This window comes from Panthera pardus, unplaced genomic scaffold (genome assembly GCF_024362965.1).
Source record: "Panthera pardus isolate Hobbes unplaced genomic scaffold, ASM2436296v1 HiC_scaffold_1, whole genome shotgun sequence".
Taxonomy (NCBI): Eukaryota; Metazoa; Chordata; class Mammalia; order Carnivora; family Felidae; genus Panthera; species Panthera pardus.
The window spans coordinates 65,437,287-65,459,201 of record NW_026526654.1 but is presented as its reverse complement, the minus strand read 5'-3'; the positions used below and the strand labels follow the sequence as shown (position 1 = coordinate 65,459,201).

Here is a 21,915-nt window from a genome sequence, read left to right as displayed (position 1 = left end):
CAAAGCCAAATTCTGATGCATTGTGGTAAAGAAGGCTTTTGATAAATAGACCCTTTATTCAAGGACTTGGCTCAGCATTAAAGCTGATGGAACAGACAGAGTATATTATCTGGGATACGTATATGGTGGGATCCAGCAGAGTGCCCAGCACACCATGGTGATTAGCATGTGTTTGCTGAATGAATGTCTGATTAAGTGATGGCTCTGGAGGTGTGGTAAGAGGGCGGAGAAGACATTTGGAGGATCCTTTAGAAATTAGTCTAACAGAGGCTTTTTCTCGAACATTTTAAAGTATTGGCACTACCTAGAAATTGCTTAAAATATCTGTAAAATTCTCACCTAAACAATTGAAATCACTCGACCATATTAACTATCCTTCTAACAGCCAAGCCCCACCAGCTTCTAGATGGTAATGGCCCAGCTGGTTTAAATGGGTCTCCATGGTTACAGGCATGCTCTGGTTTCCATGGTTACATTTCCCAGTCCCTTGCAGGAGTTAGATATATGTGAAATTTCAAAGGATTTTTTTTTTTCCTCTCTCGCCAGCCTACACAGAAATCTAGGGTCCGAAGGTCTGAGATGAAAGTTTCAGTGACCTCTTGGGAAGGAAAGGGGGAAATGGTAATAATATTTGGGACAGTTGCAATCTATCATTGAATGAGGAAGAAAGGATTCAATGGGGACCTATTGTGGCAGTAGAAAGATATCCCTATATTATGAGCCTGAGCATTTTGCTTAATTAGTGGAGGAGGAAAACTGGGGTAAGGGAACAATACGCCCTTGTCTGGATCTGGCTCCCTGGGGGCAGAGGGGATGTTGGCCAGAGGTGGAGGGGGAATTCTTCCACATTAGAGTCCCTTTAGAGTGACCAATTCATCTCTCTGCCATGACAGCGCTGTAGCCTTCTTGTGTTGATTTCCCCCAAGCTCCTCATTTCGAATCATCTCTCTTGGACCATTTTGGCTCAACCAGGCAGGCATCTGTTACAAGGCACCAGTCCAGGTCAAGACACTGTCATCGGAGCTGGCTTTTCTTGACAGAGGGAGCCCAGGTGGAATTCTAGTGCCTCCTTGTGGCATCTCTAACATTTCTAGCTCTATCTTATCCTGTAGGAACCGCTCCCCCCACCCCCGCCACCCCCCAATGTTTTCCTGTTAGTATCTCGGAAGGAAAAATTGTCTTTCTCCCTGGATTCACGTATCCATCCTTCTCTCCTTCCTTCTCACAAAGTTACAGGGTATCCATTACGTTTTGGCTAGGCCCTAGAAATAGTACTAAGAAAGAAGAGGATATTGCCTTCACAGAGTTCACCATGCGGTGTGGGGAAGGGGCAAAACAGGTGAATAGCTCCCGGTAATAAAAAAGCAAATGGGGGGCGCCTGGGTGGCTCAGTCGGTTAAGCGTCCGACTTCGACTCAGGTCACGATCTCACGGTCCGTGAGTTCGAGCCCCGTGTCGGGCTCTGGGCTGATGGCTCAGAGCCTGGAGGCTGCTTCCGATTCTGTGTCTCCCTCTCTCTCTGCCCCTCCCCCGTTCATGCTCTGTCTCTCTCTGTCTCAAAAATAAATAAACGTTAAAAAAAAAATTAAAAAAAAAAAAAAAGCAAATGGGACCATGACAGAGGGAGGGACCCACCAGCTGGGGAAGCCGGGGAAGCTGTGAAACTGGAGCGCCTTTTTGAGCTGGGTGTTCAAAGAACCGGTCCCTCAAAGATGAAGGATGAAATAAAGACAATATTCCATTAAGCAGGGGATTCTGTCTTCAAAATAAACTGGAGTACAAAATGTAGTAACACCCACCTTTATCTGGGCTCATATGCTTGCTACTCTGTGGTCAGAAGCAGGTACAAAGACAGTGCTGGTGGGAAAACCTGAGAAGGTGCCAGTATTAGAGTCAATCCAGCACAGCACCATTGGCTGAGTTATGGGCACCCAAAACACAGATGGTAGGCACCTCTTGGAAGGACCAGGTTGTTCCCTGGGCAGAAGGTGGGGTGTGTGAGTGAGCAGAGATGCACAAAAAGAGGCTGGGAGGGAGGCACAGACATACCCCCACCTGCAGCAGAGGCTTTGTGAGCTAGTCTGAAGACAGGGCACTTGAGTCTGAAGGCTATGGAGTCATTGAAAGACTTTAAGTAGGGGAGAAACATAATCCAATTTATGAATTACAAACGTTGTTCTAATGCTGTTGTGTTCATAACTAAGTTCAAGAATGACTCCTGGGGTCTGGATCGGGAGACTTCATTGATGGTGGTGCCTGTTCACAGAAAGAGGGAATCTAGGGGTCCCTGGGTGGCTCAGTCAGTTAAGTGTCCAACTCTTCATTTCCACTCAGGTCATGATCTCACAGTTTGTGAATTCGAGCCCCGCATCAGACTCTATGCTGACAGTGAGGAGCCTGCTTGAGGTTCCCTCTCTCCCTTTCTTCTGCTCTCTCTCTCTCTCTCTTTCAAAAAAAAAAGAGGGAATCTAGGAGAGGTCGGAGCATGGAAGCTACACCTACTGGTCTCTTGTGTATTCTCCCCGAGATATTCTTTGCTTCTACGAGCATATTTCAATTTAAAGCCAATAATGAATTCTATTTGGTCATGTAGGGCCTAGGAGCATCACATGGGTATGTCCAGCAAGCAGGGGATTTTGAATTAAAGAAAGCAGTCTGCCTGGAGATTTAGCTTTGAGGGTCATGGGTATCTAGACAAAAAGCAAAATCATAGGAGAATAAGCAGAATGGGAAGAGAGGACAACTATGAGGAACAACTATATTTAAGGGGGAAGTAGACAAAAAGACACCTGTGAAGGCCTGTAGTGGACATATGGGACTGACTGTTCAACATTCGTCCTTCTTCTACAACTGCCCCCCCCCCCCCATGTTTATTGAAGAAGCTGCCATGTTATTTTGAATTGACATCCTCAAACCAATCCAGCCTAGTGAGCACCTAACACAGATTAGAACAGAAGTGTCTCCTCCATTCCGGCTACAGCTCATTGATCCAGGGGTGGGCTGCTGACCCAAGCCAAGCCTGAGTCCTCCCTAGAAATTATTATTTTTTAGGAGATAAAACATTTTTAAATTTCAGGGGCTCCTGGGTGGCTCAGTCAGTTGAGCCACCGACTTCCGCTCAGGTCATAATCTCGCGGTTCGTGAGTTCGAGACTCGCGTCCGGCTCGCTGCTGTCAGTGCGGCGCTCACTTGGGATCCCCGTCCCCCTCTCTCTCTCTGCCCCTCCCCTGCTCATGCTCTCTTTGTGTCAAAAATAAGTAAACATTAAAAAAATTTTTTCTTTTAATTTCAATACCCAGCTCTAGCATTCATATACCCTGGCCTGGGGACAGGGTGGGGAGTACTCAGTTTTCCCTGTCCCCAAGGAGAGGGTAGATAGCTGAGTCACCCTTCACCCCCCCAGTAAAGACCATCAGAAGGCCCAGATCCTGAGCTTTCAATATCAGGATCCAAATATGAGGGCTCACTCTCCCTCGAAGCTCAAACAACCTTCAACCAGGAAGGCAAGCCTTCTGCTCCTTTGTCTCCTGTCCACCCTTAAGACACAAAGACCTTCTGTCTGGCTAAGCAGGCAGGTCTGTTGGTGAACTCCAGGAGAATACAATCATCTTTCCAAATGTAGCAAGCGTACTAGGTCTCTGATGCCCCATCTTGGAGCACACTTGGGGTCAGTTTCTGGAGGTGTTGATGCACGGGGGGCACTGAGGTTTTGCACAGCTCAAAGCCTTTCAAGAGGTGGACCTGGGAAGCTTATATGGAGGAGATGCTGCCTGAGATGCTCACCTGCCAGCAGGCAATTTCTGCAGCACGGTCCCGCAGACCATCTCCCTTCGTGTGACATCTGTGGGTCACGGGAGAGGAGGCGGTTGACGTGAGTCACAGCCGCGGCCTAGAGCATGGCACCAGCCGTGATGAACTGCTCCAGTAGCCAGGGCCTGGAGTGGAGATGGGGGAGAGCCAGTTTGTCCTCCCTGGCAATTTGTGTGCTGAAATGAAAGAAGGAGGCAGTGTTCTTGGTGTGGCTAAAGCTGTGAGATGTCCAATTCAAAACTGTTAACGGCCACGCTCTTTTCCACATGGAGAAGATCAGCCTGTGGGGCCTGAGGTTGATGACACAGGAACTCATAGGGGAGCAGACTTAGAAAAGAAAGAGTCCGCAGGGCTGGAGACGCTGATTGCAGGCACCCTCACCCTTCCTGAGCTCTGTGTTTACTTCTGAATGATGGGGAGTTTCTCCCACAAACGCCTCTTAATTTGAATTGGGCTTCTGACCTTTGCTGCATCCTAATACTATAGAGTGACTTAGATGAAGCATAACTAGTAGGAGACAAAGCTAGGGAATAGGGTCACAGAAGTAAAAGGATATGGGTTTCTAGGGCACCTGGGTGCTTCAGTCGGTTAAGCGTCTATGGCTCAGGTCATGATCTCAGTTTGTGGGTTTGAGCCCCGCATCTGGCTCTGTGCTGACAGCTCAGAGCCTGGAGCCTGCTTCGGGTTCTGTGTCTCCCTCTCTCTCTGCTCCTTCCCTGCTCATGCTCTGTTATGCTCTCAAAAATAAACATTAAAAAAAAAATTTTTTTTGAATTTTAATGTTCATTTATTTATTTAGAGAGCAAGCAGAGGAGGGGCAGAGAGTGAGGGAGAGAGAGAATCTCAAGCACTGACGGTGCAGAGCCCTATTTGGGGATCAATCTCAGGAACCATGAGATCATGACCTGAGCGGAAATCAAGAGTCAGACACTTAACCGACTGTGTCCCTCTGTTGTATGTAATTTTTATGAATATTCACAAGTTGTCAAAAAGGCCACACCACTTTACATCCTTCTAGCAATGTGGAGAACACATTTCCTACCACTCTTGCCAACGGGGTATTTTAATATTTTTTACTTTTGCGAATCTATTAATTGAAAAGCGACTTCTTACCGTAGTTTTAATTTGCATTTCTTTTTTATGAGCAAGGTTGAGTTTCTCTTCATATATTTAAGCTTAAACTATTTTATTTCTATGAATTGTGTTCATATTTGTTGCCCATTTATCTGTTGGCTTGTTGATTTTTTGTTGTTGTTGAATTACTTTTTTTTGAGAGAGAGGGTGCAAGTGAGCAAGGGGCAGAGAGAGAGATGGAGAGAGAGAGAATCCCATGAGGGGCAGAGAGGGAGAGAGAGAAGTGGGGCTCGAACTCAAGAACCATGAGATCATGACCGAGCTGAAGTCCAATGCTTAACTGACTGAGCCACCCAGGTGCCCCATTGTTGAGTTTCTTATCGACTTCTGTCCGTTATTCAAATGCTAAGGAAATTATGCTTTTGTCTATGATGTGAGTTGCAAATATTCATGTCTTTTGACGGCTTTCTATACAGAATTTTTTTTTTTTTTAATATTGTTCAATTTATCAACGCTTTATTTTAAGGCTTCTGGGTGTTAACTTATTTTTTGGCAATCCAATTCTGAGATTATAAAAGTAAATTCTCTCACATTTTCTCCCAGTACTTTTATGGTTTCATTTTTTTGACATCATAAAATATGTAATCTGTCTGGAATTTGTTTTGATCTACAGTGAGAGACAGAGATCTAACCCAATTCTCCCCCTACATGTCTACCCAGGAGTCTCAACATCGCTTACTGAGTAATCTATTTTCCTTCTCACTGACTTGAAATGCCTTCTTTGTATTTGTGTCTGTTTCAGAACTTTCTATGACAGATGAGCTTTAACCCCATTCCCAAACCATTGTGCAACCAAGAAAGCTTCATTGTTACTGTTTTATTTTTAAAAACGGGAGAGCCTTGAGAATGTTTGTCTGTGGAGGGGAAGAGCAGGTGGCAAAGGAAAGTACAGAGGAGGCACCAACGGGGCCATGAAGGGCAAAGAAGTTGGGACCGTTATGACAGATCCAAACAGCTCAGTGGTATGCCCACCTCCGACAGGGGAGTGTGTGCTCTGGATTCTCAAAGGGTTTTTGCATAGTGTGAGGTCTCCTCCCTTTTGGCTTCGTGTAGCCCTCCCTCCCAGTTTGTCAGCCTCTTCTTGGCCACCCCGTCGGGAATCTGTGTCCGTTGACCAAGTGTTCTCTCATGGACCTTCCTTGCACTTCTCGGAGGCCCAGAGCGCAGCCTGGACCAATGTTACTGCCCATCTCGCTTTCTGCTCCTCTCTGTTTAGGTACCTCTCACTTGCCCCTCGGTGTTCGTTCCAAACCTCCCAGGCTCTGGCCCCTTCCTCCCAGCCAACGGCCTGTCTCATCTGGGTAGACGGCAGGTTCTCACCCGGAGTCCACGGTAGGGATTCAAGAGGCTGGTTCACAGAAGTTCTGTGTCAAAATCTGTGAGAAGTGAAATATCCACAGTGTTCATCAGATTCCCAACACCCCAAAAGGTCAGAAAACTTCTCCCTCAGCAAATAGAGTTTGCTAGGTATAATCTCCTTGAGCTTTTTAACTTTTACCTAAAAACTTATATATATATATATCCATAACCACCCTCATTTCCTTTTCTCTGCTTTGGAGGACATGGGGTTCCTCTTCCTGTTTCTTCAAAGCCAGTCCCATACATCACCCTTTCACTCCAGCCTTTCTGCCGGATTATTTTCTCTGAGTTACTCTCCCCTCCCCTCCCCTCCACGCCTCCTGCCTTTCACACTGGCCTCTCTCGCTCCTAGGCCCTCACAGGACAGCAGCAACACCACACTCCGGCACCCTGGTGCCCCCTCCCTTGCTCTCAGCAGGCCGGGGGCCTCTCCTCTGTGGTCTCGCAGTATCCCGTGCACTTTTGTCCCGTGCCCCCCACCCTGCACTATTACAGCTGTGCTGTCTCTCCTGTGAGACTGTGAAATTGAGGACCACATCTTACTTTATATCTCTAGACCAATGTCTCACACACCATGGGAAGCTCGATCAATATTTGTAGTCAGGAGTTAATCGATTCAGTTCTTCTCTAGACCCTCTTCTCTCCTGTCTTTTCTTGAGGCCTAGAAATTAGAACAACAAACCGTTTTCTGGGTAGGCACACGGCGGGTTTGTCCAAATGTAGCACCTCTTTGTTTTTTTCTTGTATTTCTTTTCTCTCTTACGTCATGCAGTACTCCACGAGCTTTAAAAAAAAAAAAAAATGTGTTCTTTTGGCTACAGCTACACCGTGCGTCGGTCTAAATGACTCCTGAACCCTCTTCTGCTTTGTAACGGGGAATTCAAAGCTCATACTCTAATAAAGTATAATTTGTATTATTAACACCTAAATTGATGTGATTACTGCCCCCATCGAAGTGCAACTGCTCGGGAGGCAGTACAAATACAGCTCATTGAGAAATAGTTACCTACGTAAGAAAAAGAAAACCCAGGCCAGAAGTCCGAAATCAAGGTGTCAGCAGGGCCACGCTTCCTCTGAAGTCTCCAGGGGAGAATTGTTCCTCGCCCCTTACAACTTCTGGTGGCTTGTAAAGTTCCTTGGCGTGTGGAGGGTATCACTTCCGCTAATAAGGATACCTGTCGTTGGACGGAACCCACCCTAAATCCAGGATGATCTCATCTTGAGATCCCGAGTTTAATTACATCTGCCAAGACCCTTATTCCAAACCAGTCACATTCTGATGCTCCGGGTAGATGTGACTTTTGGGGGCCGCGATGCAGCCACTACCCCTGGCACTTCTCCAGACCCAGACCTCCAGTGCTCAGGAGAGGAATGTGAGACTCTCCCATCTCCCTTCTTGACTCCACCTCGTTTTATGATTTGGGGGTTTGTGGCCCCAACTTTGGTTAACCCCTCTCACAAGCTGCCCCAGACACTGAACACCTTCTATCCAAGATACATGATTAATTAGCAATGTCAGGCAAGCTTCCTTGTTATTGATTGGGTTGAAGCTGGCAGTTCGTCACATTTTTTCATTTTTCTTTTTTCTCATCTTGTTTGTAAATAGAAAAGGCTAAATGAACCATTTTGAGTTGTATTGTGTATTGAATTGTATCATCCAGAGGATTCGATGGAAGCCCGTAAGTAGGAGACACGCAGAGCTGTCTTACTGGGCGGAACCTTACCTGTCTCAGGCATCTCTAAAGCACTTCAGTGTATGGACGCGCCCTCCCCACGCTTCCCCCAACACAGACTCATAACCCTGAGACCTGGACTAGAAGATAACTGATGAAAAGGAGATTCACAATGGCCAGACACTAATACTGATAACCTGGGGAGAACTGACAGGTAGGTGGCGATATCCCATTTTGGCAGACCACTGGTTTTCTCATTAGAAAATTGGTGGGAATGAAAACAGATGAGGACTAAAGCAAGCATCAGATGTTTCTGCCGTTGTAGCGTGTAGCCTTGTTCCCAGCTACAGCACCTTCATTCTCTTTTAGGGAACTGCCCTCCCAACTTTGAAGTCTGTGTGGTTGGGGAGGGTTTAGCTCCACAAGAGGGGGTGCGAACCAGCCTGGGTCATCGGGTGTTGTGTCTCCTGACCATATGATCGATTCGGGGATGAACAAATGACCACAGCTTGTCCTTGCAGCCAGTTGGCATCAGTCCTTGGGCTTTGGCTGGATTTAGTAAGTTTTCTTCTCATTGGGTTGCTAAGATGGTAGGATGTCATGTTAGAGGTGCCACTATCCACATCTGTCATCAACTGGGAAGCCCACCTAATGATGAAGTCCACACAAAGGGAAGCTGGCTGAGGGATAGGGACAGAATCCTGATGGCATAGCTTAGGCATTCAGATCCAGTTGTCTCTAAAGCCAGGGCTACCCTCTGGACTTTGTATTACACGAAGGGATAAATTATCCTTTTTTGCTTAAGCCAGTTTGAATTAGGCTTCTCTCACTTGTTGCCAAGAGTCCTGGTAAATATAGGACTATTCTGAGATCGTAAGAAGTAAGCAGATCTGTCTCCAAAAGTTGTCTGAGTGGGCTTATTATCCAGGGGTCTACAGTGATAACCATCATTTATTGCTGGATTTTGTGCTGTTTCTATGTATCATCTTCTGTAATCCTCGTAACACCCTGTGAGGTATTATTGGTTTCATCTTAAGACCAATTACTGCTGAGACAGCTTAAGGAACTTTCTCAAGTCTATACAGCCAGTGGCAGGGCCAGGATTGGATTCCAGGCTGCCGTTTCCAATGTTTATGCTCTTAATTAGCATAACTTGTTAGTGAGGGCATTTGTGCCCAGTGATAAAAGGAGCACATTTGTTTTTCTCTCAGCACATGGACGGTATGAAGAGAAAACTTTACAACTAAATACCTTATCTTATGGCCTGTTTGTCCAACCTGACCTCATCCTAAAGAAACCAAATGGAAGGGCTGGACAGGAAAAAAGGTGGTTATCAGAGAGACTTGGAAATGAGTTTTGAAGTTCTTTTTAATATTTTAGCATAAGTTCTTGAAAATTTTGTTTTAAAAAAAAATTTTTTTTAATGTTTATTTACTTTTGAGAGGAAGACATAGAATGCGAGGAGAGGGGCAGAGAGAGAGAGAGGGAGACACAGAATCTGAAGCAGGCTCCAGACCCTGAACTGTCAGCACAGAGCCTCAAACTCATGAGCGGTGAGATCATGACCTGGGCTGAAGTTGGATGCCCAACCAACTGAGCTACCCAGGCTCCCCACCATGCCTTTTAAGTTTATTTATTCATCTTTTGAGAGAGGGAAGGAAAGAGAGAGAGCCAGGGCGAGCATGAGCAGGGGAGGGGTAGAGAGGGAGGGAAAGAAATCCCAAGCAGGCTCCTCGCTGTCAGCGCAGAGCCCAATGTGGGGCTTGAACTTGAACTCTCCAATGACCGTGAGATCATGACCTGAGCCAAAACCAAGAGTCTGAGGCTTAACCGACTAAGCAACCCACGCGGCCCCCTGACCTCAGGTGATTTTGATGGTGGCTCAAGGATTACAAATTAAGAAATAGATGGATTTACTGTATTCTTGTCCCTAAATGAAAATGTTCTTCCATGTCCTGGAACTCTAAAGATTAATTACTCAATTGGTATCTGTTGCATTCCTCTGGTGCTATTGAGCTCTTTAAAAGAATGTACATAATCCTTAATAATTAGGCCTAGGAGAAGGAAATGAATAATAATTTATAACACATTTTGACAAAAGAGAAAAACCCAGATCTGCTTCAAATAATTACAGTTTCGGGGACAGGTGTGGGCACAAGTTCAATGCACTGATTTTCTGCTGATGACCATTATTAATGGAGTACATACAGTCTTCAGAACAAGGGCCTAAAGGGTGAACTCAGGCATGTTTGGGAAATTCTAGAAGGCCAGGCGGGCAGATTTTTGGTATTAGAATCCATCTAGGTAACTCCTCTCTGGTGTTTATGACTTGGCTAAAGTATATTCTCCTCTGGGAGGCTTCCTTCGATCTACTGAAACTGGGTTAGATGCCCTTATGTGGGATTCCTAGCACCGGTAGCAAGGACCAACCCTAAGCCCCCATAGTTCTTACATACCACCCACACTGGTGCGGTTCTTCAAACACCTCAGAATTAACACTTCAAGGCCTTTGCCTGTGCGGTCAGTCACTTTTCACACTGTTAGCACCTTTTCCTTTCTTTCCTTTTTTTAAAGTTTACTTATCTTGAGAGAGTGTGAGTGGGGGAGGAGCAGAGAGAGAGGAGAAGAGAGAGAATCCTAAGCAGGTGCCATGCTCTCAGTGCGGAGCCTGACTCGGGGCTCAATCTCATGAACTGTGAGATCAGGACTTGAGTCGGTCACTGAACCAACTGAGCCAGCCGGGTGCCCCAAACCTTTTTCATTTTTTAGGTTTCAGCTTAAATGATATCTCAGAGAGACTTTCCTTATTGCTTTCCCTAAAGAAGCATATATAATACAAAATTAGGACTTGAAAAAAGGGGGGATAATGCCCCACTCCAAATTATAAAAGAATACATGCTTTTGCAAAGCATTTGGAAAAGAGAGAAAGAAAAAACAATCTGCTAATAAAACACTCCTGAAAACACCACCAACTGTTATAGAACCTTACAACATGCAGAACAATGGAATCTTGGTTATAACCCAGGATGACCCCTCTTGTGCCACGGTGCTCTTAAAAGCATTTCCAATTTGTCTTAAATTTCTAAGGAATATTACTATTTGTAGTTATGTTGGGATAAGGAAAACCTGGTAAGTGAGCCATCTTCCTAAAATGTTCTGGTTGGCCAGAGTAGATTTTTGTGAAATAGTCTCTTTACTAATATTGCCTGCTCCAGATGAATTAATAATATTTAAGCAAAACAAAAATTGGGGCACCTGGGTGGCTCCGTCAGTTGAGCAACCAACTTCAACTCAGGTCATGATCTTGCGTTCGTGAGTTCGAGCCCCACATCGGGGCTCCCTGCTGTCAATGTGGAGCCTGCTTCGGATCCTCTGTCTTCCTCTCTCTGCCTTCCCCTGCGCGTGCTCTCTCTCAAAAATAAAAGAAACATTAAAACAAAACAAAACAAAAATAAAAGACCACAACTCCTGAGATATAGATGAAACTTTATTTGTACATAAAAAATTATACATCAGGAATTCTTTTCTAAAAAGTCTTTTATTGTAAAGCTCAAAATGAAAAGATTCAAAGAGGCAGTGTATAGCTCTTTGATTTTGTACATAATACAGTCACAGTTAAACAATTTTTTAAGCCACAAAAACATACACCTGTCCTATAATAGGAAATACATGACCTCTAACTGCATACTTAAATCTCATGATGCCATTCAAGGCCAAAGTAAAATTACTATCATGATAGAGGAGATTTGGCATTGATGTTAGCACAGGCACTATCTCTGACCACTTCTCTCTATGTTAATTCTTCTTCTCAGATACATTAACAGCAAATTGTTTTCTAACAATACTTAGTACCATGGAAGAAGTGAAAGAGACATGACAAGGACTCTTGTAAATAGTTAGAAAACTATCTCCCAAGATCACACATTTCTGAGTAATAATATTAACATTATCCACCCTATGTAAGAAGTATAAAGCGTCATAATGTTTGGGGACCAAATAATTTATAGAATAAGTATTAATCTATTCTGGAGCATGTAAGCCTCAGTACCAGGTAAATCTCAACCTCACTTCTAAAACAAGTCGTTAATTCATAGAACCATTAAAATTTCAAGAGATAAATTAAATGTCAAATGGTTGCTACATCCAAACACGATTAAAAACTCTTAGTAAGACCATGGCTTTTTTTTTTTTTTTTTTTTTTTTTTTGTGGTCACTAGTGGAAGCAACTAAATCTATCTGAGATGACAATTTATACAGGCAGACAAAAATCATATAATTTCAGATACACTGAACTTAGACATCACCTTCAACAATAAAGAAAGTTGGAGTATCTGCTTCACCTTTTGAACTTAGTATTGCTTTTTTCTTCTCCATCTTTTTTAAAGTTTATTTATTTATTTTCAGAGAGCTTGTGAGAGAAGAGAGAGGAGAGAGCGAGAGAAGCGAGCATGTGTACATGCGTGTGAAGGCAGGGGAGAGGCAGAGAGAGGGAGAGAGAGGATCCCAAACAGGCTCTGTGCTGTCAGCGCAGAGCCCAACTCAGGGCTCAATCTCATGAACCCGTGAGATCATGACCTGAGCCAAAGTCAAGAGTCAGACGTTTAACCAACTGAGCCACCCAAGCGCCCCTCTTCATTTTTAAGTTTCAAAAGACGTCATGGTTCTATAAAACTTGACCAAGAAATGTAGGTAATTAAAAAGTTCTTACTAGAAGATGTCAACAATGCCAATTTTCCTCCAGATGGATGGAGACTTGATTTAATTAGGCTTTTTACCATTTTGGAAGGGGGAGGGGCTGACATGAGCACCTTTGTATCCTGTGTAAATAGCAACTTTGTTCTTTTATTATCAGTGTTGTTATATTGGGCTTAATCTCTCAGAGGGACAAAAAACCCTCTGGTCTGGCCTTATGTTTTATTAAAATTGTCCTCAGGTGGCATGAAAGAGCATTACATCTAAAGCGGCAGTAAGCTGGCAACTTATGGAAGGCATTATGCAGAAAGAAAAGGTTTTTCTTCCTTTTGCTAAGGACAAAGACACTTCAAGGGTGAGAGAAAAAAATAGCAAATATGCAATACAGAAACATCCTATCCCTTTAAGACAAATAAAGCAAGGAAAAGTAAGTAACCAATGGTGACATTTTTACTTTAAAAAATACCAAGTTTCCCTAAGACATAATGTTAGAAATTTATTTAAGGATGAGGAACTGGAAAACATTTCTTCATTTCACCAAGGAAAAAAATATAACCAAATTAAATGAGAGCAATGGATGCTTTTACACAAAGTTTTGTGTTCAGAACGCATTACCCACTAAAAATGACATCTTTAGTTCAATTTTGCTTAGACAAGAAGCTTTTTCGATTTCCTTAGGAGAATAATTCATCTTTTTTTTTTTTTTTAAGTTTATTTATCTTTGAGAGAGAGTGAGAGCACGCGTGTGTGACCAGGGAAGGAGCAGAGAGAGAGGGAGAGAGAGAATCCCAAGCAGGCTCTGCACCGTCAGCACAGAGCCCAAATGTGGGGCTCAATCTCATGAACTGTGAGATCATGACCTGAGCCAAAGCCCAATGCTTAACTGATTGAGCCACGCAGGCACCCCTAATTCATCTATTTAATAGCAACACTCCTCGAGTAGGCTATAATATCTTACACTGGTATTATAAGAGAGTAAAGAAGACTGATTTGTGCCATAATCTGAACAGTTCACTCAATTTTCATAACGCCTAAAAAAACCCTAGGAATCAGAATTTTTTCCATTAAAACCCCACACTTCCCAGCTAGTCTCTGGTTTGTGTTCTTTTTCCCCACAGAAAACAAAACTCCTTATACTTCATCAAAACTAGGACACAGAACTAGTGAACAATTAGAATTACTCTGTAAGAAAACATAATTTAGAGGACTTGGATTTAGGCCTTAACTATTTAGAATGCTCTATTTGACATTTTAAGAAACAGTACCTAAAGCATTACAAACTAATATACTCTCATTAGAGTGGTTATGATTAGAGTTTCCATTTATATTTTTGTATTCAGGGCTAATTTTGATTTTTTAAAAAAAATATTTATGATTGATATAAAAGATCAGTCCCCAATAAATTAGCTAAAATCTGTTAAATACAAATGGGTTAAGTTAGATCATCTCAAAGCAAAGTTCAAAGACTTAGAAAGCTTTGATTGAGACCCATAGAGACCAAGTCCTAGGCTTCACACTGTTAATGGTTAATGGCATATTTTGTCCCTCAGATTGCCTCCCCTAGAAATACTTATTAAAGTTGGAAAAATCGAAATAGTTTTTCCTTAGCACATGAGATAATGCAGAGGTCCCTCTTTCTGACTTAAAAACCAACCAACCAACCAACCAACCAACCAACCAAACAACCAATGAAAAAACAAAAACCCAAACAACAAACAAAAAGCCCCGTTTGCCCAAACAAGCAAAATGTTAACAGGACAAAACCTCCAAACCCTCTATTTGTAAATGTGCGTTCACTGGCTGAAGTTTAGAGGGAAAACCCAAGTAACTTCCAATTCATGGATTTACTGCAAGGACCTGACACACTTACTCCAGGGCAGGTTAATAGTATCTCACGAGGAAGTCTAAGCTCTTGTGGAGATTTAGCAGATAGTCCTGACCAGACCTTAGAGGGTACTTAAGAGACATCACACAAATTAGGAGATGGAGGGAAATCCTCAAAATAATTACTTGAAGAAAAGCCCACACTTCATCAGAAGCCAAAAGCACATGAAATTCTATTCCACGTAAGAAATACTGACTTTAGGTTTCCACGTGACTTTAAAGGACAAGGTAAAGGACAGCACAAGGTAAGTTTGTATGGTTTTTAAGACTAAAATAATCTCCAATCTTAAACTCAAAACAAAGGAATGAAGGTGGACAGACAGATAATAGAGTATTCTTCAACTTTTCTTCATTGCACAGGGAAATCCCCCTGCAGTAAGAATAAGAAAGTTCAGTAAGTTGGAAAATATTTCTAACTTTAACTATATTTTCCTTTATTATTTTTAAGATTTTATTATTATTTTTTAAAGTTTATTTATTTTGAGAGAGAGAGAGAGAGAGAGAGAGCAGGGGAGGGGCAGACAGAGGGAAAGAGAGAACCCCAAGCAGGCTCTGCGTGACCAGTGCAGAGCCCAACGCGGGGCTTAAACCCACGAACTTTGAGATCATGACCTGAGCCCAAATCAAGAGTAAGAGGCTTAACTGCCTGAGCCACCCAGGCACACCAAGATTTTATTTTTAAGTAACCTCTACACCCAGCGTAGAGCTCAAACTCACAACCCTGAGATCAAGAGTCGCATACTCCACTGACTGAGCCAGCCGGGCACTCCTGTATTTCCTTTAAAGCCACAATTCAATATTGATGTAGGTTTCATACAATTAAAAATGATAAAGGTTTTAAGAAGCAACCTCAGCTTTTACATAATTCCTTAATCACCATTATGAGCCCTTGTCAGATTGGGCTATGGATGAAGGATGCAATCATTTTGAACCTTAACTCATAGAGAAGCTTTCAAAGCACTAAACACTTTCTATGATCGTATTTAACACAGAGACTACAAACACATTTCCTTTGTCCATTCTTTAAAAAAGCATGCATATTGGGGTGCCTGGATGGCTAAGCAGGTTAAGCATCTGACTCCTGATTTTGGCTCAGGTAGCGATCTCGTGGTTTATGGGTTCGAGCCCTGTGTCACCGCAGAGCCTGCTTGGGATCCTCTCTCTGTCTCTCAAAATAAATAAACTTAAAAAAAACAAAAACAAAAAAAAAACCATGCACATTTACCCCAGCCTCAAACCACTCTTTCCTTTGCCATTTCTTCTAAACTAAACTTAAATTTTAGTGTCTTTAATGGCAATGCCTGGTTAGGTTATTATGAGGACAAGGCTACTTTTCCAGTAAACTACATTTTTTATCACACAAGGCTGAATATCAAAAAAAAAATCACCATTTACTTATAGAAAAAGATTTTAAGGTTTATAATCTACTTTATTATAAAAGGGAATAGATTTTTACATGCAATCATTTACGGACAACAGATTATATAGAAAAGTTCAAGTTCATCAGTTTGAAACTATACCTCACTGAAGTATACTTACTTATAAAAACATACTGCCTTTGCCGTGTGAAAATCTGGTGTTTAGTTCTCTAGATTTCTTTATCAGGGCTTTTTTCTGAGCTTCATCAAACTGATTAACTTTGAGATCCTTATCACGATCAAATGGTATTCGTTCTTGGGGCTTATTTTTCTCTTCAGCAGCCTTAGTCTTTAATTTCTTATGATGAATGTCCATAAGAGATTCTGATCTTTTTGATTCCTGGGGAAAGCAGGAGAGTAGAAGTGAAAATCTTTGTTGGTACAGATTACGGGCAGAATACGATCATGAACAAAATGATTAAGCAGTGATGACAAACACTAGAGAGGGCTTTTCACAAACCCTAACAATTTTTGCCAAAACCAAGACAGCATCTATGAAGCAAATACGTAGCAGGGGCAAATTCAATCAGCCAAAATGAAGGTGTCTACTAACTACCACCACACACACTCACAAGCAAGACAGAGGGGGAACACATGTTTAAGTAACCATAATGAGAAGCATCCTGCGATGTGCCACAAAGTCCAAACCAAGAACACGGCTGAGAGAGGAAGAGCAAGTCCATCGTTGCCTAGGAGCCTGGTTAGAGTTTCACGGATGCGTGGGTCTGTGAAACCCGAACGAGCGGACGGGAATAGGAAGGGCCCTGCCAGGCTGAAGCGAGAACAAGGGCAAACCAGAAAAGTAATGGCACGGAAGCGATCAAATTCAAGGCCTGTTCAGGATATACAGTGGCATATTCCATACGCTAACAGAGTTCTGTTCCTTTCAGTTTTGTTCTTTCTCCGACATCCCTTATTTTCTTTCTTCTTAGCTGGGACAGGTGCTTACATTTTCAAATATATCTAGTAGGATGAGGTCTGGGCAAAGGCAACTGGCTTCATCAATTAGAGATTCATTGTAGACGTCTCAGTATTGACTGAAGTACAAGACAGAAGGGCCCTAGACTGAAGAAGCAGGGAGTGGAAAGCAGCAGCAGAGGTAGGCAGTGTAGACCGGCAGCTTGCAAAGTGGGGCACGGGGCATATGCGGGCCCGGGGGCTACAGAGAGTGGATTACACATGGTGGGAAGGTATGGCTAATTTTAAGATTATCCACCCACAACTCTCAACTTCTTCATGTAACCTCACTTCAAATTGATTTGGTTGATGATGCATCTTTTTATCTCTCTAAAAAAAATTTTTTTTAACGTTTATTCATTTTTGAGAGAGAGAGACAGAGCACAAGTGGGGGAGCAGCAGAGAGAGAGGCAGACACAGAATCCGAAGCAGGCTCCTGGTTCTGAGCTGTCAGCACAGAGCCTAACGCAGGGCTCGAACTCGCTGACTGAGTGATCGTGACCTGAGCTGAAGTCAGATGCCCAACGGACCGAGCCCCCCAGGCACCCCTCTTTTTATCTTGATCTCTCCCCTTTTATTATAGCCCTCTGCCATTGAACAAGGGAGAGGCCTCTCAGAATCTCCCTGTAAGAATACTGCCTAGGAGAGCAAGTCTCCATGGTTTCAAACAAAAAATTTGAAATACTGGTACGAGGCAACTGCCTCTGACTGAGGAACTGTAAGCCCAGGAGGGCTCTGTGTTCTGTGTCTGAAACAAATTTCTCTTAAGTGTGTGGTGTCCCTCGGAAATTGATGTTTTGCTTTTTGTTGGAATGATCTGTGTGCAGACACTGAATAGACGGGCAATGGAAGAAAGGGCAAGTTTTGCTTAGCAACCACCTCTCTTCCAGGCCCTACCTTGTTAAAAAATGTGAGAGCAAAGAGGTAAAAAGAGCTCTGTGAAAGCAACAGAAAAAGGCGTTGGTAAGAAACGTTAAAAATGGTAGCATCTTATTTCATCCAGGAGACAAACTCATGATATCTATCTACTTTAGAACTCAGAAGTGCCACTGGAATAATCAGGAACACATCTATTTGAATGGAAAAATGAAGTGAGAGTTTCTGCTAGAAAGTAAGTCTTACTTGGCTGATTTGACAAATCAGAACTGACTTTGTCAATTAGGTTATATGGTAGTTATTCCCTATCAATTGAATAAGCTCAATCTGGAGCTGCAGGTTTTAGCAGAATGTACAAAAGATATTATGTTATTTGAGTATTTATTTGAATTACCACTATTTCCGTCTTCTTAATCCCTCTCACTCATTTCATAAATCTTGGTCAGATCTTTTAGAAAAAAATAGATGTGCAAGTCAAATGCTTTCTAATTCTTTATTTTCAGGAAAATTGAAGGAAATTTAAAACATTCATTAGTTATTGCTAAGAAAAAATAAGCTCTCAATACATGGAGCGTGGAGAAATAGGAACTTAAGTTCTGGATTCAGAAAAATCTGGGTTGCAGTGGTGGTCCTGCTAGTTTCAACACTGGTAACCTTGGGCAAACAATTTGAACTTCATTTTATCAGCTGTAAAATGGTAGTAATCATTTTCAAATATTTGGCTGGGGAGGAGTTAAATGACATAATTAAAAAGGATTTAGTACAGTGTCAGGTATATAAGAATCACTCATAAATGCCATGTGTCAGATTTACTGACCATTTACTATAATTTAATCTTCACATTACCTCCACAAACCAAAAGTTATTCTCATTATATAGATCCAGAAAGAAAAATTAAGAAAATAAAGTAACTGGACCAGTGTGAAAAATACTGAAGGAGGTCCTAATGAGTTGACAGTTGAGAGATCATTAATAATTTCTGTTAATAGATCACTATGAGGTTTAAGTAAATAACTCAGAAATTGTTTAAAGAATTGAATGGAGGGGCACCCGAGTGGCTCAGTCAATTAAGCGTCTGACTTCAGCTCAGGTCATGATCTCACAGTTTGTAAGTTCGAGCCCCACGTCAGGCTCCGTGCTGACAGCTTGGAGCCCGGAGCCTGCTTCAGATTCTAGGTCTCCTCCTCTCTCTGCCCTCCCCTGCACATGCTCTGTGTCTCTCTGTCTCTCAACAATAAATAAACGTTAAAAATTAAAAAAAAAAAAAAAAAAAAGAATTGAATGGATCGCTATAATGAACTTCATTCCATTCTCATCCACTTCTTTATGTAAACATGATTCCTTCCTTCCTTCTTTCCTTCCTTCCTTCCTTCCTTCCTTCATTAAAGTACAAACTGAAAACATTACATGAATACATGAAAAAATCCTACAAAAAGCCTATAAAAAGGATTTTATATAACTATACATTATACAACAGAATGGAATATTTCTAAGGGCAGATGTACAGAAAAACACTGAGGTAAAAAGGAAGACATATAAAAGAATGAGAAACAAGAAAGAAAATATAAGAAGAGCATTGAAGGATACAAAAAAAGAAAAGCTTATATATTTTATTCTTACTCACATTGTATGAGGACACCTGCTCAGCCAATCTCTTTTCCCTTCCTGACAATATATGTTCTTCATCCTTCTTATTGAATGACTTCCTTGCTTCTTGTGTTTCCTGAAGAATGAACACAGGTTGTTAACACATTACTGAACCATATAGTTAAGGGAAAAAAAAAATACCATTATTTTTACTCAGATTGACTAAATAAGAGACTAAAGTAAGTTTGTTGAATCTTTTCCACTAGGAATATGAATAGAGTTGGTAAGGGATCAGTTCATGTTCTACTCAGTGATTTTCTTGAAAACAAGAAGAAAACCTATTCAGATCAATAGAAAAACTCATTTACTTAGTTGTGTGTGTCAAACTCACAAAGGAGTTTGACAAATAATGATGAATTGTAGGAGAGGAAATTAGGCTTTAAAAGAAATCTGAGAGGGGCACCTGGCTGGCTCAGTGGGTAGATCATGTGACTTTTTGAGCTCAGGGTTGTAAGTCTGAGCCCCACCTTGGATATACAGATTACTTAAAAATAAAGCCTTAAAAAAATAGAAAAGAAATTTTACATTATCTGCTTTTAAAAGTAGTAATATCATTCTTGAGGGAAAAAAATAAAGAAAAAGAAAAGGTTTACAGTTTGGAAAAGAAATAATAAAACTATCTTTATTCACGGATGACATGACTATTTATGTAGAAAACTCCAAAGCATCCATGAAAATACTCCTGGAACTAATAAGAAAGTACACTAGATCAAAGCTGCAGGATACAAGGTCAATATACAAAATAATCCAACAACGAACAACTGGAATTCGAAATTAAAAAAAAAAAATTAACAATAGTGTATACACAAGATGAAGTACTTAGATAGATTTCCAACAAATTTTAATTAGAAAAAAAAAAAATTCTAGAGAATACAGTCCCAACCAGGGATGAGAAAAGCCCACATAAAAACAATTTAAAAGCACTGTTCTCAAAGCATTTAAAAAAAATTTTTTTTTAACCTTTATTTATTTTTGAGACAGAGAGAGACAGAGCATGAACGGGGGAGGGTCAGAGAGAGGGAGACACAGAATCCGAAACAGGCTCCAGGCTCTGAGCTGTCAGCACAGAGCCTGACGCGGGGCTCGAACTCATGGACCACGAGATCACGACCTGAGCTGAAGTCGGACGCTCAACCGACTGAGCCACCCAGGCGCCCCTCTCAAAGCATATTTTAATATTGTTGTTATCTGCTTAAGAAAACCAAAAAGGTCATCTATAATGTTTATCTTAATAATATACAAAACAGGGGCTCCTAGCTGGCTCAGGTGGTAGAACACATGACTCTTGATCTTAGGGTTTGAGTTCAAGCCCCACTTTGGGTGTGGAGCCTACTTAAAACACATGTACAAAACAACACTGCATTTGCTAAAGTATGTTAAAAACATAGGCATAGCTGAGTTCTTATTTTCTCATAAAAATTTTCCTAGAAAACATGCTTTCGTTTATTAATATTAAATGGAAAATGATATTATGGTAAAATGGTGATAAAAACCTGACCATTTAATATTTAAGAGTTAACAGATCTAATCAAGACTGGGAGGTAAGGTAATAATAGATGTCAGCGAGTTTTATTTATTTATTTATTTTAAAACAATGTTTATTTATTTTGAGAGAAAAAGTGTCCGAGCGGGGAAGGGACAGTGAGAGAGGGAGAGAGAGAATTCCAAATGGACTGTGCTGTCAGGAAGGAGCCCAACATGGGGCTTAATCTCACAAACCATGAGATCATGATCTGAACTGAAATCAAGAGGCAGAGGCTTAAGTGAGCCACCCAGGTTAGCCACCTTCTACCTAACATTTAAAGAAGAATTAATACCTATTCTCAAACTATTCCAAAAAACAGAAAAGAAAACTTCCAAATTCATTCCATGAAGCGAACATTACCCTGATACCAAAACCAAATAAAGACACCACTAAAAAAGAGAACTATAAGCCAATATCCCTGATGAACACAGATGTAAAAATTCTCAATAAAATACTAGCAAACTGAATCCAACAATACATGAGAAAAATCATTCACTATGATCAAGTGAGATTTATTCCTGGGTTGCAAAGGTGGCTCAGTATTTGCAAAGCAATCAGGGTGAGACATCACATTAATAAAAGAAAGGGTAAGAACCATATGATCATTTCAATAGATGCAGAAAAAGCATCTGAGAAAGTACAACATCCATTCGTGATAAAAATCCTCAAGAAAGTAGGTTTAGAGGGAACATAACCTCAACATAATAAAGGCCATCTATGAAAAACCCACAGCTAAGATCACCCTAAATGGGGAAAACAGAGATTTTCCTCTACCGTCAGGAGTAAGACAGGGTTGTCCACTCTCACCACTGTTGTTCAACACAGCAATCAGACAGCAAAAAGAAGTAAAAGGTATCCAAATCGGCAAGGAAGAAGTGAAATTTTCACTCTTTGCAGATGACATGATATTCTATATAGAAAACCCAAAAGACTCTACCAA

General features: G+C 41.7%; 1 protein-coding gene across 3 annotated transcripts in view; it reads right to left on the bottom strand.

Annotated features, from left to right (window-relative positions):
- The window catches only part of GPALPP1 (GPALPP motifs containing 1), a 63,688-nt gene that overhangs the window by 24,494 nt on the left and 17,279 nt on the right, over positions 1–21,915 (bottom strand). Inside the window, exons 7-11 of one of the 3 annotated variants that reach the window (XR_008421044.1) lie at positions 19,428–19,526; positions 16,092–16,310; positions 6,847–6,964; positions 6,265–6,320; positions 3,784–3,986 (exon numbers count right to left, since the gene is read on the bottom strand). Coding sequence is in view for 2 of the 3 variants with exons in the window: in XM_053899245.1 (XP_053755220.1) it covers positions 16,092–16,310; positions 19,428–19,526 (318 nt within the window). In the remaining variant the exon portion in view is untranslated. Of the gene's footprint in view, positions 1–3,783; positions 3,987–6,264; positions 6,321–6,846; positions 6,965–11,368; positions 11,388–11,445; positions 14,923–16,091; positions 16,311–19,427; positions 19,527–21,915 lie in introns of those variants that run through there. The other 2 variants (XM_053899245.1, XM_019447512.2) reach the window with 2 other exon arrangements.